Source organism: Oxyura jamaicensis, chromosome Z, assembly GCF_011077185.1.
Source record: "Oxyura jamaicensis isolate SHBP4307 breed ruddy duck chromosome Z, BPBGC_Ojam_1.0, whole genome shotgun sequence".
Taxonomy (NCBI): Eukaryota; Metazoa; Chordata; class Aves; order Anseriformes; family Anatidae; genus Oxyura; species Oxyura jamaicensis.
The window spans coordinates 9,167,984-9,185,814 of NC_048926.1; the positions used below are offsets into that span (position 1 = coordinate 9,167,984).

The 17,831-nt window shown below is 50.4% G+C and overlaps 2 protein-coding genes across 3 annotated transcripts in view; both read right to left on the bottom strand.

The window, feature by feature from the left end:
• Positions 1–26: 26 nt before the first annotated feature.
• On the bottom strand, positions 27–3,895 carry CZH9orf24 (chromosome Z C9orf24 homolog). The gene is made up of 7 exons (XM_035309488.1): positions 3,758–3,895; positions 2,754–2,901; positions 2,154–2,266; positions 1,969–2,044; positions 1,637–1,850; positions 1,416–1,505; positions 27–491 (listed from the first exon to the last, which is right to left on the bottom strand). Exons 1-7 carry the CDS (start codon positions 3,893–3,895, stop codon positions 386–388), a joined length of 885 nt encoding a protein of 294 aa, XP_035165379.1. The 3' UTR covers positions 27–385.
• Positions 3,896–5,392: 1,497 nt separating this feature from the next.
• FAM219A (family with sequence similarity 219 member A) overlaps positions 5,393–17,831 on the bottom strand; it is a 98,084-nt gene continuing 85,645 nt past the window's right edge. Inside the window, exons 4-6 of one of the 2 annotated variants that reach the window (XM_035309118.1) lie at positions 16,091–16,171; positions 15,643–15,697; positions 5,393–14,607 (exon numbers count right to left, since the gene is read on the bottom strand). In XM_035309118.1, the coding sequence (XP_035165009.1) occupies positions 14,452–14,607; positions 15,643–15,697; positions 16,091–16,171 (292 nt within the window). In that variant the 3' untranslated portion in view covers positions 5,393–14,451. Of the gene's footprint in view, positions 14,611–15,642; positions 15,698–16,090; positions 16,172–17,831 lie in introns of both variants that reach the window. The other variant, XM_035309117.1, reaches the window with a different exon arrangement.

A 17,831-nucleotide genomic window follows, 5' to 3' on the forward strand; every position in this document is an offset into this window, starting at 1 on the left:
AACTGCACGCCTTTATTACTGGGACGCAGTCATTACTGACACTCCCCTTGCAGTTCCCCCCTCCTCGCTTAGCCCCGTGCCGGGGGTCCCAGTGGACTGGTGGCCATGTGGGGGTGCTTTGGTGACAGCAAACAACACATCCGAGACCCCTGTATGGGCAGCTGCTGCTTCTCCTTCTGGTGGAGTCACTGCGCTCCCAGAGCTTCTCCGCGCATGCTTTGGTTTGGGCACCGGCCCCTCCAGATCTGTTCCAGTGTACCCCAAGGCAGCAGCTGCTGGATTTTAACCCATCTCCCCTCTCCAGAGACCATCCCAAGGCTGTAAGAAAGGAGCTGACAGGAGTGGTTTGCCCAAAGTGGTTTTAATGAAAGCCCACCTTTGCTCTTCACCAGCACTCCCGTGCAGAACAAGCTTCCGAGGAAAACTCGGGGTGGATGATGTAGCTGCCTCGCTGGACTCCTCCCATCCTCTTGAAGTGGCTCGTGTCCCACCTGGGGGAGATACACGGCACAGGGAGGATGAAACTCCAGTGAGGAAGAAGAGCAGAAGCCCCAGTGCTGGCTGCCGGCATCACTTAGGGGCAAACGGTGCGCATGCAGCCACCCGTGTGCCCTGTGGAGGTGTCTTTGGGTGCTGAGGACAAAGCCAAGGCTGGGCAGAAGCCTCCCTGGTGCTGCCACCTGGGCGAGCTGCTCCCAGCAGGTCTCACGCAGTGCCACCTTGCACTGTCATTTCCCTCAAACTTTCATTGCCAGAGCCATGCAAATACAGGAAAATCTGCCTCTTTCTCAGCAGAAAAGACCTTGAGAAACATCTTGTCAAGACTCAGACATTGGGACAGCTATGAGGAACTCATTGCCCGTTTGTTCTTCCCATTTTCTTTCAGTTTCTGCTCTCAGGAATTTAAAGCCAATCATGTTTTCTACGAGCCTGACTCCTAATTTTGGACCGTGGGGAGTTGATGTCATAGCACAGGGATGACTAAGCTGGATAAGCAGCCTCCTCTCTCCCCTTGCTGCTTCCCGAAGGCTGTTCCAGGGTAAGAGCTGCCTCTGCAATGGAGAGATCCCAAAAGGGAACATGCGGGGGGTTAAAAGGTTCTGCTGGACCTGAAGCAGGTGAAGGGCTGGGCTGATTACTGCATAAGGGGCAGCAGGACTAGGACTGGGTCCCAAGATGAGCAAGTGACAACGGCAGAAAACACAAGAGCAGCACAGGCAACACTAATGTGGCCCCAAGATCTGGCAGATGCTAAGCCACTTGCAGGCAGGCTGCATGTGAGCCCCCAGAAAAATCCTTGGAGCAATTTTGCATCAAACCATAATGAAAAGAGACCTAGTGGCTGATGTTAGCAAGCTTTACCCTGGGGCACTCTGCCCTTGTCTGGAGCAGTCCCTCACTGAACCCATCCATACCTAGGGCTCGAGTATGGGTATGATGGCTGGAGGTGATGTGAAGGTGCACAGAGCGTCGCTGTGGGGCTGTAATTGCAGCAGGGGATGCTCCTGCAAGAGACAACAGAGGCAGGGTGTTTGGTGGCCTTGTGGATGAGGGAGGTCATGCCCATCCCACCCCATCCCATCCCATCCTATCCCAACCCAACCTGTCCCACCCTCCCCATCTCACCTAACCCAACCTTACAGTCCTCTCTGCTAGGGTATGGAGATGCCTCCTGATGGCAGGGTCCCCATCAACGTAGTAGTCCATCCCTCGCAGGCAGTAGTGGCGCCCGGAGCAGGGGCTGTAGTAGCCCTGGAAGGGTCTCCTCCCCGACATGGTGTACACGGGCTGCAGGGATGGCGGCGAAAGCCGCGACTGCCTGCGCAGCATGTCGGCAACCACCTCCCGCTCTGCAAGCAGAAGGATGGCGAGGATAGGGATGAGGGAGAGCAGGCAGCTTGTCACCTGGATGACCACCGGCACAGCATGGGCACAGTGAGAGCCAGAGCCCTGGGTGAGGACAGTTACCGTATTGGTTGAGGCAGGCAGGTTTCGGAGGGTATGGCACGGGTATGCTGTGCAGGTAGGTCTCCATCCTCTTCTCCTGCAGGGAGCAATCACAGCAGTGTTGCCACCTTTTTGATGCAGAGCCTGAGGTGTCGGTGGCACCTGAGGGGGCTCCAGTTTTGGGGGGAAGAGGGGTTGGGCCCTACCTTGGGTGGGAGGGGGAGGTAGGTGCTGTACTTGTTCCAGGCTGCGCTGTTGTAGGGACCTGCTCTCCAGGTGATGTATTTGTCCTCATTGACAAAAATCGGGTTGTACTTCTCTGCAATGTGAAGGTGACAGGCAGGGGTGGCCCAGGGGGCACACAGCCACCTTTGGGGCTAGGATAGGCCATGGGGATATGGTTGGAGTGTCCCAACTGCCTCCCAAGTCCCACAGACACAATGCCATGGGCTCAGGGGCATTTTGGAGGTGCTGCTGCTGGGTTCCCTGCTAAGGGCCACAAGTCTGTGACAGAGGTGATGCCACCTCCATCCCACCAGTCACTTGTGCCTGCCCATGCAGCTTTGGGCCATGGGATGCCCAGAGGGATGTGTCCAGGCATCACCAACCACCATGGGTTTTGGGAGACTGCCAGCAGAGTGAGCCCAGGGGACCTCAACACGGGATGGGGATGGGGATGGGGATGGGGATGGCAAACACAGGATGCAAAAGGAGGGATGGACTGAGCCACACCAGCATCCTCAGCTCCCTGCCCTGTGGCCCGTGGGGACATGCCCTGTGTGACACGGGAGGGGGTCCTGCGGTACCTTCAGGCCTGGTCAGCCAGTACTTCTCAGGCCAGTAGGCGGTGGGGTCGATGGCGTTCCTGTACAGGTACTCCTGCATCACTGCCTTAATCAGCTTCTCGGACTGACCTTGGCTTGCTGGATTTTGCTCCTGGGGCACTGCTAATCCCTAGAGACAGCGGAGAGCGGGGAGAGATGCCCAGCTGACACGGCAGCACCTGCCTTCCTGGGCATTGGGGCTCGCAGTAAGGCAGAGACCGGGGTGGGTGCACCAGGGCCAGCAGCAGTAGGGAAGGGAGTTATGAGACCAAGCTGGTCCCCTACAGCTGGCAGAGACCAAGAGGGCTGGGGTCTCTGTCTCCCAGCAGTTATGAGCCTGTTCTGTCCCCACACAGCAGTGACATCCATCTCTATGCCCTCTGCTGGCTCTCTAATTACAATGCACGTGCTAACGAGGCTGCAGGAGATGTGGCGTCCTTCACGTCCAAGTCCACCTGCTTGTTAGGCTGCGTGGTGAGAGCTGCATGGCCACGGCACACATGGACCCTGCTGCAGCAAGGCCACAGCTCAGGGGTTTGTCCCGGAGCAGGGCTGGGAGGGGTTTTGCCATGCTCAGGACTTCATGGGGTCCTGCTGGCACACAGGGCTCCCAGCTGGAGCCTTGGGGCTGTGTGTTGGGGCAGCAACCAGGGCTTCCCAATCTGCCCCCCCCCCCCCCACCATGTTACCTCACGGCCCTGGGCGATGCCCTGCCCCTGCCTCAGTTTCCCTTTCCTCAGAGGATGCACTCTGAAACCTACTGGTGGACAGGGCTGACGTGTGAGAGCTTGTTTGTGCTCGTCTGCCCTGCGAGCCTAAAGCCACCCCAGGCACACACCAAGCCCAGGGGACAAAAAGCCAGCGAGCACAGGCCGTGGGGTATCACACACTTTGCTGACCAGGGAACACGAACCCCCTCTGTTACAGAAAGCGAGGCACCCCCATCCACCTCCCCCATGCTGGGGGAGAAACCCTGAGGTACTTACCTGGGTCACAAATTTGTTTTCTTTCCATAGCTGCAGCGGGGCCTTCTCATGAATCGACTTCTTCATGGTGCACGGCGGCCGGTAGGAGTCGGTGTAGGTGCTGATGGGGGTCTTGTGTTTTTGGGCGAAGAGGAACATGGTGCTGTGGCCACAGGGGCGCTGAGTCCTGGTGGGTCTTGGGGGGGCTCAGCAACACTGCATGGGGCTGGGGTCTCCCAGCCCACCTGGCCCTAAGTGGAAATAGAATGGGGCCCTGGTGCCACCAGATTCTGCTGGTGCTTTTGTCATCAGTGACATCATAGTGTGGCAGGGGGGATTTGGTCACTTTCTGTGCCATGGCTGCGCTCCCAGCGACAGCATGTCCTGGATTAGGGCACAGCGACCTGTTCCTGCATCCCTCCCATCCTCCCCCCATCCCTCTTGCCATGGGCATACCCCTGGCCCCAGGTTTCCTCCCCTCTCGGAGGCAATTAGATTAACAAGGGTAGGGAACAATTTCAGCAGGTCCTGGTCAAGATATTGTGAAAGGTTTGAGACTCCCAGGAATCACAGTAATTGTTGCCTTTCCAGTCTCTCTCTCCTGTATTTCCTTGGAAGTCCCAGAGCAGCACCACACTGCTGCAGCCACCACCATGCAGCATGGCAGGGGGCTCCACACCTGGACTGTGGCCCTGGTCAGTCATTTTGGGGTATCCAGGGGAATTACTGCCTGCTTGAGAGAGCTCTCTTCCCTTTTTCATTAAAAAGATGTATTTGGGTGACTGTGAGAGGCTCGTTTGCTATCCTGAGTGCTGTGGTGGGCTCTGCAGGGCTGGTGGAGGGAGCGATCCTCACCCAGCTCAGTGTCATCAGCTGGGTTACACCTGGGGAGGGATTTACATGAACCACGTGTGTTTGTTGCCCAAAGGATGCCAAGCTGGAACCCCCTGCCCTGGGCACCTCTGTCCTGAGGCTCCTGAAGATGCCACCGATTTTCATCCCTCCCGAGAGCTGGGTAAAACCTGCCTACCCCATGTGGGGTGGACATGGTGGGGCAAAAAGGGGCAGTGGCTCTTTAGTGGGATAAATTCAGGCTGTGAGCCTCTTGTCCATGGGTTTGCATTAGTAACTGGCAGGAAAGTAGCAGTTGACGGTATTGAGGCATTGGTGGCACTGCTGCACCTCCCTCAGGGGTCCTGGGCTTACTGCCCAGCTCCTCTCCATTAATCACTGGCAGCCCTAAATCATCGGCTGACGGGTGGAAGGAAAGCACAGGCAAAGTGATGGGAGCAGGAGGGAACTGGGGGCTGGAAGGCAGTGGGGCTGCTTCTGCACACACAGCCCATCAGCCAGGGCGTCATGGGGAATGGAGCACACTTCTGAGATGCTTCCTCATGGGGAAGGCCAGGGCTGGCTTCCTAAATCCCCTCATCCTCGGACAGGGCTCCCAGGGGCCACCCTGCTCCCAGGAGAGCTCCTGTTTTCCTTGAGCTGGAGGCCAAGCAAGGGTACATCAGTACAAAACATCCTGCTCCCCATCCACTTGTCCACCCGTGGTTTCAGCCTCAGCGAGGGCTGGGGCTGCAGAGGAGATGGTGCTGTCCGTGTCCTCCCACCCCGCGGTCCGTCTCGCTCCAGTGACAAAGGCTGGCAGGCTGGTTTTCATATGTATGCTTTTTAATATCATTAATTGTTACACTACACACAAACAGTAACAATGATAAATACTGCAATGGAAATGTTAAAAAAAAATATTATACGCTTCATGTTTTTTTCAAAAAAAAAAAAAACCCATACTTTTAAAATAAATTAATGCATAAAACTGATGGTAGAAAAAAAGAAAACCCAAAACAAACCACAACACAACTGATCTGTTTAAGGCAATACTCTACGCGGACGGGAACAGAAGTACAACAGTGTGCTACATGTTCTGAACAGGAATAAAGAAAAAGAATCCATACAAGATGCAGATTGATGCTTCAGGAGTAAAAAACTCCCAAAACCAGATAATAAAACCAATGGCCAAGTTAAGTGCAGCATTAATACACTCTGCATGTCAAATGATTAGCAGGTTCCTAACATGGACTAAGGTCAAGCTACAACAAATTTATCTTCCTAATTAAAAGGTTATTCAGGTCAAACCCTACATTTAACTCTACTTTGCATTTGGCTGTTTCAGCTATGTTTCACTATATGCAAGGACAGCCAGAAATCCATCTCCTGCTCTGAGATCAACACAAAGGTCGGGAGGTCTCTCCTGAAAGGCATTTCCATTAACTATATCCCAGAAGGATCCCATCTGCAGTGACCCACAAATGCCTCCCGCCACCTCCTCCCCTGGGCGCCAGGCGCGGCGCGGTGGAAGGAGACCTTGGTAGCATTTGCTTGGGTTTAGTTTCTTTCAAGCTGAGGCCATGAAATGGAAGTTCGGACTTGATCCGGACTCAGAAGAGGGCTGTCCCCCCACCTGCCAGGTTACCTGGAGCCTGCTGAAAGCGCAGCCTGCTCGTTGCCAGCACAGGAGAAACACAGCCTGTAGCCAGGCTCTGGATGCAGCTGTGACATTTGCTATCAAAGCTGGTGTGAAGCTCCGTACCTGCCCGGACAGCCAACCAACCCCAATTATTAATGCAGCCCAGAACTTGGCCACTGGAAGGTGGACAAAAATCTTAATGTCAAAAAAATCTCCCTCTCCCTCAAATTGAAAAGAAAAGGGACAGTGGCCATTTCCTGCCAGCTTCTCCCAGTGGATTCCCATCAGCTGCCACGTATGCAAGATGGGCAGTGCCGGATCTCACCAGCATCGACCCAGTACGTTCCCAGTAAGGTGCAAGTCTGCAAGGTGCTGCCAGGAGCAAAGAAGCTTCCTGGGACATGGTCAGAGCCTCCTGTGCTGCCCTGCTGGGGTGCTTGTGGAGGAAGCCATAGTATAAGAGGAAAATCGAAGTAGAGTTACTAAAAATGAAGAATTGTGATGGCCAACAGCTGTCGGACTGCCTTGGGTTTGGGTGGGAGAGGGAAATGCAGAACTAGGCTGAGAGACATTCTGGTGCAACTGCCTCTGTTGCTCATCACATGTTCAAGGGGAGAAGAAAAAAAAAAAAAGATGATGGCTGCTTTGAGAAAAGAGGAGTGAAAGGAGGACATGTGCAATATAACAAGGCTTGTGATTCTAGAACTAACCACTGGACACGGATACCCAAGTTTACCTGTTACAACTAGTTATACTTCTTATACTTCTATATTGCTGCTTCTTTCCCCCCTTCCTTTATCTGACCCTTCTCTAGGTTGGGACGTGATGTTTGACAAGATGGTCAGCGTTGGTTCTCCCACCCTAGCCCCGCGCAGCACTCCAGGTGACTCAGCTACAGGATGTGCCATGAGCTCTGGAAGTCACACGGCAGACACAGACCAGCTCTGCATGCAAGCAGCACCTGCTTTCAGAAAGTATTTAATGGTGCTTCGTTTCCTTCTTTATTAAGGTTAAATAACGCCTGTGGAAGGGGTTAAATTGGTTTAAAATGTGAAAAAAGGGAGGGAGGGAGGGGGACTTCATCCTCCGCAAGAGTTGTTCTCCCTGCAGAACTACAGCCCTACCCGCGTGTTTCACAGCCGAGAAGGGGACCACCAACAGACTTCTACCTGTGCCTCCCCTGGGGTCTCAGGCTCAGGCAGGTCTTGGACCGGGATCTCTGGTCCCAGTGTGCCCACAGTGCTGATTCTGGAAGGGTGATGGCACCCATCTGGGCTTGGTGGCTCACACCAAGGATTTAAACTCTCTTGGGTGACCCTCAGCTCCACAGCCTTCCCTGGCCACGCAGGTGGGTGAAGAGAAATCCCACCCGGCTCACTGGCTCAGCCACCATCACGCCTCTTGGGTCTCCTGCTGGTCTGATGTTTGCCTTGGGTTTGTCACTGACAAGCTGAACGCACTTGCTATCCCCATGCAAAGAAATGGAGCAGAGAAATCTGAACTGGGAAAGGAGGCAGAAGTGATAAAATCCAGAAGGGCTGCTGTGAAGAGGAGAGCTCGTCCAAATTTTCCAGCTCCCTGTGGGTCTGTATCACATCTCCTGATAAACTTTGCCTTTCCCAGATCATGCAGCCTTGAGGAAGATGAGTAACAAATGAAGTGGCAGCTTTTTTTGGGACCAGTGCAGAAAAGAGAAGGCAGCCCGGGTGGAGCAGTGCTTTCTGGAGACCTGTGCTGGGGCAGCTGAATGTTGAGAATGGGCAGCTCGGGGAGAAATGCTGCTCTGGGAGGGCAAACATCTCGGTGTGTAACGGGACTTAGCTCAGCATGGCCTTTGGGTGGCCTTTTCTTTTCCTGCTGCCCACTGTGCTGGTTTCCAGTGCCACGCCTGAGACAGCCACATTTAAATGAGGCTTCTTTTGTACCTTCACTCCCTGATGTAATCCCGCCGCCTCTACCGCCACTGGTTACTATGGAAATGGCTGCCTCACAGACCAGGCACGATCAGCCAGGCGAGCTCCTTCCGGGAGCCAAATCCATCTTTTGCTGAAGCAGCTTTTTACAGAAAGAGAAAGCCTCAGACCCACCACCAGTTTCTGCTGGCAACTGGGCCTGGGAAGCAATGGGAAGAGCAGTTCACCACAGGCGCCAGGGAAAGTCAGCGATGTCCTGCTCCGTGCCATGGCTTCCTGAACAGCTGCATGGGCCACGGTGCTCTGATCCATGTCATCTCCATTAGCCCCTGGCCCTTGCCTTCCAAGCAAGCTGTCGGAGGAGTGCTCAGCCAGGCTGCTGTGATCCTGGGATTGCCACCGGTGTCAAGGGGGCTTAAGGAGGGGATGTAGTTGTAATTTTTGGGAAGTGATGCAAGAGATCAGCTGCACAACACAGGGAGTGCAAATTGGGATGCCAGCCCCACTGAAAAACCTACACCTGGTTAGTCTGTCATTAATGCTCTGTGTGTAATCCCAGGTCCCAATCTCTTCCTCTAAGTCTCTGGCCCTTCTGCTTCAGGGTTTGCGTGGCTCTGTGACAGGCAGGTTCATCTGGTGAGGTGCAGTTCAAGGTCTGGAGCAGCCTCTTGCACAACAAGGCCTCGACAAGAAGTGACAAGGATGCCTTGTCCTCCCTGAGGTGAAAAGCACCTTAAAATGAACACCGTCCCGTGCCTGCCCCTCAAGCTTAGCCTAGTCCAGCTTCCCTTGTGGCACTCTGCCCATCTCTGCAGATCTTTTTGAGACATGAGAACTAGAAAGAGAAGTGAGTTGTGAAGAGTCAGCTCTGAAGGGTGCCAGAGGCCAAAGCTGGGCTATGCTCAGGGTGGCACATGCAGCCTGTGCTTGCTGAGCAGCCAGGTGACAAAGCTGGTTCTGTTCTAGGTAAGAGTGGCCATACCGTGTGAGTACGTCAAGGAAGAATGGAAAAATAAAGGAAGAGCCCAGACACAAGTGCCTCACATCATTACATACATGCTAAATACAAAAGCATGAAATATCTGGGATATTCCCTGGGAATATCCCAGATGAGCCCTTCAGTGATCTCTTCCACCCCATTAAAATTCACTGTCTGAGTTGGAAATCCACTTGCACTCCTAAATTCCTTAAGTCTGCTAGCAGGGGATGGTGCTGTTGGACCACCAATTCTTCTTACATGTCCCCTGTGTCAGTGTGCATGTTAAGTAGCCAGCTGTGCACGAGCCAACAGCTGAATAACTGGGAAACATCCCCTTGCCAAACATCTGCCCTCAAAGCTGTTTAATCTCTCTACTAAGCTCACCCTGCAGCCTTCTGGCACATGCAAGCAACGTCAGATGCTGGTAAACAGGGAAAGGTGAGTTGTGTTGCTGTTCTCTGCAGAACTTTGAAAATCTATGTAAAACTTTAATAGCTTGCTGTTTGCGCCTTGCTTGCAGAGCTGTCCTATCAATGGTGCCTGCCACACACTTGGCAACGTCCATGCGGGGTGGTAGTGGCTGGGGAAGGCAGGTATCTCCCCTCCGCTGCAGAAGGGAATGGATGTCAAGAGGGGATGTGACCTGCCTGGGGTTGGAGCAAACACACGTGCCACAAGCAGTGAGGGACCCCAGATCTCATTTCTGTGCTCTGATGGTCCAGCAGGCTCTCTGCAGTAGTGTTTGGCTGCAGTGCTAGCTCAGGGACACAGTGTTTCTGGTGTATGCATCTGAAAACAAGCTTTGCTTGGTATCAGCACTGCACTGAGATGGATTAGCTTGGACAACTGGGATCTGCCCTAGGCCAAGGCAGCACTTGGCAACCTTTCCAGTTATTGCTTGTTTTTCTTCTCTCATTCCATCTGGTGCCCAGCTGGGTCTTTCCTTCCTTCAAAAGCATCTTCATGTTTCTATTGAGTCACATACAGGGTGCTGCACTTTTCAAGCTTCCTGCACGCTGTTGTACAGCTTGCAGGCCAGCCTGAGGACAGACTCTGCATGGAGAGGGAAGGTCTCTGCTCAGGATCTCAGATCTATGTGTCAGCCAGCACACAGCTGAGCAGAGCAGCTGTCTCCTTTTGGGAAAGGAGATGGAGAGCCAAACCAGAAGCAGTTGAGTCTGTCCTGTCTGTGGGTGAGCACAGCATCCTCAAGCCCCTTACGAAGTCTGTGCAGTAGGCTTGGCTGCCTGCTCTTGCAATTGCAAGGTATCTGCAGGCAGGATGGCCAGAAGAGCAGAATAGACCTGACAGCCAAATATACGCGTTGGGGGTAGACGTGCAGCAGTATCAGATATGATCCAGTGGCTCTTCCAAAGGTTGGCTTCAAAACATGTCTGACAGGACGTCAAATGAGCCTCCGGGATGGTCACTTGGACATCAGCCTTTCCTTCAGCCAAAGGTTATTTATACAAACACAGGAAAAGCAGACTAGACCATGCTATCTAGGGCCTTCCTCAACACTGGGGGGGATACTTCCCTCACACGGACATCTGGAAATGGGGAATTTGCAGTCTGACTGGAGAGACAAAAATGGAGAGCTGAGACCTTGCAGTCCAAAGCCACTTCACATGAGAGGGCTAAACTAACATCTGATAAGAGGAAATGATTTGCCTAAACTCAGGTAATTTGGTGACCATAATTACTTAAAATCCTAGCCAAAGAAGCCAATCTGACTTCGGGAGGCACCAAACGCAAATTCCTTTGTTAGAGGCGGCAGTATCACTATAAGGAAGCTATCCTATTTGTGTGGTAAGTTAGATGGACAGTAATGCAGCTTTTCATACTCCATGGTCTCCTCCCCCTGGTATTCTCTACACTTCAGACTGAAAATAGGGCCTGAGAAGACCGTATGGTTTGGTGCAAAGACTGGAACAAGGAATGATTTGCTTTCTTGCAAGCAACCTGCAGTTTGGAGAGTATCCAGCAGCTCTGCAGATTTTAGGACTTTCTAATGCTTCAGCAAAGAGTCAGGGGCTGTGCTGTTTGCTTTTGCCTCCTCCGGGCCATGGCAACAGATATTCTGCTGGTGTAAGGAAAGCAGCGACAGAACAACCATGTACCAACAACCAACTCCTTCCGGGGAAGCCCCTAAAACCTCCAGTGAGGGCACAAGGAAAACCTTCTGGCCAAAACACAAGAACACAAGACGAGACAGGGAGAGCCAAGCCAATCTGCTGTTAACACACACTGCTGGGCTGTCCATCATAATCTGTAATGATCCATCAAACATGCCCCACGGTCATAACCTGATTAAGGGGCTGGAGTTCAGAAGGGTTAGCGGTCAGTTTTCTATGATAGCCACACGTGCATTGCCTTAATCCATTCAGCCTTCCTGATAATGACCTTACACAGGTAACTACTTTTCCCCACCCTTTCTACTTTATTCCCCTAATAAAATATCTGAACACAAAGCATAGAGAGGAGAAGCCAAAAAATTGCCATTTTATGGTCTTGTACTGTCATGCCAAACCAGCTATTTGTGCAACCAGCTCCTTCTGTGAGCAGGGAAAAACACTTGGCTTGTGCTTCTGTCTGTATTTGGAGGAAGCACCGGCCCAGTTCACATTTAAATTAATCTCCCTCCCTCACATGTGCAAATGAGCAGTTCCCTCCCAGGGACCTTAAGGGGTTATGGTGGAAGCAGGTGCACATCACACAATGCAAAGGGTGGAGGGCGGTTGCAGGGTTGTGGGGTTGGGGAATGCCTTGGAGCACATGGCAGACAAAGAACAGCAATAGGTGCAATAAAAGGACCTAGCAGCGATGCCATGGGGCACTGGTTACAGGGAAAGTCTGTCCTTCAGAGGGGAAGTTACAGCCCTGGGAGACACAATCTCAGCAGGTCTCCTTCCATCTCTGTCCCAAGACAAAGGTGGTTTGATGGAGAACTGTGGGATGTGCAGTCTGCCAAGGTTAACCAACACAGACACCTCATTGCTTGAGCAGGCTCACCAAAATGCCCCGAGTCCATGGAAAGGCTGAGCATGTGCAGCCTGCCTGGAAGGCACAGACACCGACCCAGGAGGATAACTGCAATAGGGATGTTGCATGGTACCAACGCTGAACTGCAAACTCCTGCTTTAGAAGTGTGAACCTTTAAAGAGACGTGGCCATGTCCCATAGGATTTAGTTTGACCATGGGGTTTCTGTTAGGTTTTGACTACATTCCCCATCTGAAAAAAAGACTCCTTGAGCTTTTCCTCCCTTTTACCTTTTCTTCCCACACAGTGCTGTTAGAGCTCTTCTCCTCACTGCAGACAACTTGCTAATCTCACATCCGGGTTAGCACTGGAGGAGAAGGCTGGCACACAAAAGAAGCAAGGAATTGGGGAGCTGAAGCTTTGTGCTTCTTTAGAAACATTTTTGAAATATTCCCCCTCGGCACTGCCATGTGATGAGATAGTGAGAGGAATTCAATAGAGGAACACTCTCTCCCTAGAGGAGTTGGCAAGTTAACCAGCACTTCTGCACAAGGAGGCAGAGATGCTCAGTAAACAAGTCTGCTCAGTCCTCTTTCTGTTCCCTGGCAGACAGGGCAACAGTCCCTGCTTTGGGGAGGGGGCAAACACAGCTTTCACGGTTGCCTGCAGCTAGCTGCTGAATAATAAAGCCCAGGGGCCCTGTATGCTTGCTCTTTTGCTCATGCTGCGGATGACATCATGCCTTGCACCGCACAGAATGAAAACGTGTGATGTTAAATAAGTGTCCTCCTCATCACCAAGAGAACTTCTTAAAGAGTCAGCTCATGATGTGCAAATCTGATACAGGGGATCTGTACTTCAGGGTGGAGATCAGGCTCTTTCTCATGGCTCAGGGGAATTCTGATGGGAAACAGAAGTGTCTTCCCTTTTTCTTTCCACCCGGCTCTAAAGCGAGTGCTGACGTAAGGCAGGCAGCCTTTCTTCCTGGCTGAGCAGGAAAAGACACTGATGAGGCTGTGTCAAAAGATTTCACCTCAGAGAAAGATGCCAGCCCATCCATCACCAGAGTCCCATGTATTCTGAAGCCAGCAGTGTAAAACCAAACAGGGTAAGGACATATTCCTAATTCCAGAAATGATTTTGCATTTAAAACAATCTGTTGGCGAACTGGCAATTCAGTCCAGAAATCTAATGTAACACCAGGTTTCCTGACTATTCCAGCATCAAATAAACATAATTGTTCCTGAGGTGGGACAGCTCTAACAGACAAAGCTTGGTGCACAAGGGGGCAGAGATGCAATAAACGGTAGTTTCCTCTCATGGCTTTTTTTCAGCTGAATCTGCTCATAATCCCTCTGTTGCTGAAAACTCCCCTAAAGTCTGACACCAGCACGTTAACAAATCTCTCCCATAGGCACCAAGAGATGCACTGTCAAGAGTACCAACAGCCGAGCTCTAAAAAATATGCTTCCTTCGACTAGCTTTTTCAGCACTGACCTTCAGACTGTACAGCTTGAGTCCTGTCTTACGCAGGACTCATTTTTTCTTAGTTGAACAAAGTTTAAGATTTTTGGAAGCAGATGGCTCTCGCAGGAATTAAGTAGAAGCTGAAGTCAGTGTATTCAACTGAATTGAATTCATGATTATGGCATTCTCAGGCAAGGACTGAATCTACTGAGAGTATGGATGGATTGCAAATCAAATCTGATGTGTTTGGTGATAATTTAATGTGGTGCTAAGGGTGAATTGCATTGGTATGTGACACAACAGCTCCAGCTATTACTGACTCACTGTGAAATGCCACCAACTTGCCCTTTTTTGCAAGTGAATGAATTGTGTTGTGTTACTCCTGGCTAGACTTGCCGTAAGAAATGATGCCCTGCTCTGTTGCCATTCCTGCACCATGGTCATGGTGTAATTTTGGTTACACAGGCAAATGAGGCTTAGTGAACTAATTACGAACTGACCTCAGGAAAACCCCCCTGACACCTCAGACTCACCCCTGATCTTGCAAATGGATTGTTTTTAGAGGGTAGGATTAACTGCAGCCCCTTCCAATCCTTCCCATTCTGGAACTGACACCTTACAAAACATCTCTGGTGCCTACACAAACCCATAAGTATCTCTGGGCCCTTCTGCATCCACTCCCTGGACCAGTCAGTTCTGCCAGGCACTGCCTGGCACTTTGAGTTTAACTCTTTTGTTTAACCATAGTTTAAAATAACTTATCAACCAATCATAAAATGAATTTTTTGGTTTCTCCTGGCTCCATGAACACAAAGAGGTGCACGTCCTACCATAGGAGGAAGCAATGGCTGTTAAGTTTTACAGTTATAGTGGAAAGCACTGATCACAGCCTGCCGGCCTCACTACTGGATGTGACAGGCGGTGGAGGAGGTGGCTTGGCAACACATGCAGGTAGGGTTGACCGATTTAGGGGGGATTAGGTCGAGGTCCTCGTCATCTGGGATCTCATCTAACCGGTACCCATCCTTTAGCAGCTGGATGTTCAAGTCTTGGTTGATCTGCTACAGACAAAGAGACAAACAGTCAAACACTTGAGGCTTCTTGCTTCTGACAGGTTGGAAGAGGAAGGAGAACCCTTATTCTGGAATATATTTCCCACATATTATATGGGAAATATATATGATATTTAAAACGGGAAATAATGATAATAAACCAACTGGGAGCTGTATAGTCCCTCCACTCAGTCTGGGGCACTACAGCAGTTGAAAGGTGGTGGTAAAACCACCTTTGTAATCTCAGATTCAAGTGCTGCCTAGCCAGCTCTGGGTGAAAAACCCTTCAAGTCAGGGCCCACTGATGGTCCAGATCATTTGACCTGGTCCCTGCTCTTCGTTGTTTCTCCACACTTCAGAAAGATTTTGCCCCAGGAAGGGATGCAAGGGGGAACAGTTTCCAGCAGCTTGTGTGCAGGATGGCTGCTCAGCACCCTGAGTGTAAATCAGATCCTACAGAAGCAGCACCCAGACGCTGAGCAGCTAATTCACCAGAGACCTTGGGAATACATTCAGAAACAATGCAAGGGATTAACAAACGTGAACTTCCTGCCACTTCTCTCTGAGAGGGCAAGAGTTCATATCTGTAAGTCCTCTTTGGAATTTCAGCTTGCTCCAAGTAAACACCCTCCAGGTGACCCTGACCCCCACAAGAACTGGAAATGACAGCACACCCTCAACTCCTTTATTTGTGTCCTTGGCAAGCGGACGGTGGCTGAGCTGCCACGACAGACAAGTTGATGCTTTGGCACCACATGGGCCAGCACTGCAGGACTGAGCAGAACTGGGAAAAGCTTCAGTGAAGCTGACGGGCAGATCTCTGTCTGTGCTGTGGCAGTGTGGGGACAGAGCCAACTAGATCACTGGGGAAGAAGGAAACATGACACAGTTTCTGCCACGGCCCCTTCCACACTCAGAGTTTATACCACTAGTAAATTCCTTGTGTAGCCGTTTTTGGCTGCAAAAGGCCACTCTAAGCCATTTCTGGATGTTCTGCTATCAGCATTCATGGCAAGGATGGCAAAAGAGAGTGTAACTCACCTCAGCTGATGAGTATCCCGAGGAGGAATATCTGGACATGTCGAAGTCATCATCACTGCAGAGACAAGAGACAGTAAAGACTGTGTCTTGCAAGGACAAGACACAGTAAAGAAGGAAACAGTTAAAGAGACCTGAATTCCAAGCTTAGTCCTATCCATTTTGTGCTGTGAAGCTGTCCTTTAGGCACAGACAATTTACATCAAGGGAGCCTGGAGAGCAACTTTCATCTGTGAACCTCAGACATTTCCATGAAAGTGCTCTTTACTCTTGTCTCTTCCTGCTTGTTTACACACACGGACCAATTACGGCGTATGCCAAAGGGCACAGCAAGGAAGGCTGCAAGTGGTCTGCAAGGATGATTTCAGCAGGAGTTAGCTCCAGTGCTGTGCTCTGTCATGAAAACTTGCTCACACCATAACACATATCATCTTATTATCACTTTGCATACCTGTCTGTATCCAGGGCTACCAGTGGCTTTTCATCTGGACTCTGGTCTAATGACGAATAGCCCTTATTGGGAACGACGAGCCTGAAATAGTTAAATGTTGTCCGTTAACCACACAGTAAAGCTCAGTACCACACATAGTCATATCAAAGTCATATGATAGGCTTTCCCCATTTCATTTATTTGCAAGTCCTTGGTGAAGACATTTAAATAGGTGGAATCCAGAGGCTGTGTCTCTGGGTAGCTCAGAGCAGATTTACAGGGACAGACACTGGACATACCTTGGGAACACACTCCTCCCTGGAAGACAAAATGATTGGGGAACTCTGGGCTTCATTCTGATGGAACTGTTCAGATAGCAGCGCTTGCTTCATCAGACTTCTATGTTGATTGTTTTCCTAGCAGTGAGTATATGGCACTTGCAATAAGTAAGCAGGAGAAGGTATTCTAGCTAGAGGAAGGTATTCTAGGATTGGAAATCGGGGATTTGGTCTTTCTGCCTGAGTCTCTACCCAGCCCCCATAACAAAGCACATGTGAAGTCTCACCCCTAATTTTAGTAATATGAGAAGTGAGAGCTGGTGGGTGCAGCATAAGAGCCCTGTCTGACTAGCACTTTTAAAATCCCAGTATTCTATAAAGACCTTCAGTTCATCAGAAGTGTTACAACGGCTGATGATGACTTTGCACCTTTAATTGCCTGAGCGAGACCGTGGAATGGAATATAGACTTCAGAGCCTCTAGGATAAGGAAAATACATTATTCAATGGTATCCAGCTCACAACAGAGTTACTTCATCCACAACATTGCACAAAGGCTTGGGTTCATATTTAAAACAAGATCAACCAGACTGAGCAAATGGAGCGAGGTACAATGTTCAGCAGGTGGGAACTGCAAGATAATCATGGAAATCTCCTTATTCAATGGGTTAAATCAGATTCTCTCCCAAATGAATGATTGGTCTTTAACAATACAATGATGCAGCAGGGCTTTACTAAGAGTCTGGGAAAGTCTAAAAATGATAATCCATCTCATCCATGCTCCAACTGCCCTTTAACCAGCTGCAAAGCTCTTCTGCTTCAGCTCAGAAAATTTCAGAAAGTCATTAAGATTTTAGCATTGAAGATGGGCAAGGCTCAGGGAGAGTAAAATGTATGAAATGTTATAACACAGCAGATGTATAGGTTCACGACTAGTCACATTTTCTTACTGCGTTCATTGAAATGCAAGGCTAAATAAATTAATTGATGATGCAGAATTTCCAGCCTGCTGCATCAGGGAACAGCAGAAAATGGGATCCACTTGCAAAATGCAAAACCCCTTCCCATATCCTCCAGAGGTTCCTTCTGCTCCCTGCAAAGCATGTAGGAAGGAAGTAGAGAAGCAAAGATGTCTGGAAGTAAAACAGAAGCTGTGATCTGGCAGCAGCAGCTTGCCTGCACAGATACCAGAAGCACTCCCATGCCTGCTCTCCATTTTTCAAGTCACTGCTCCACATACACTCACTGACAATTGTTACTACATTGTGAGTGAACAAAGCACCATCAGGGGATCAAGGAGAACAGCCCTTTGTGGTGCTATTTACTTGATTAAAACAAATCACTACATCTTTTTGGTGAGAAATGCCTTTTTTCTTAGTAATGAAACTTCAACTTTTCTGCCACAGGCTAAAAGTGTGATAATGATTTTGTCCCTGATTTAAGCCGTTTTCTCGCATCCTGATTGCCGTTTTTTTTTTTTTTTTT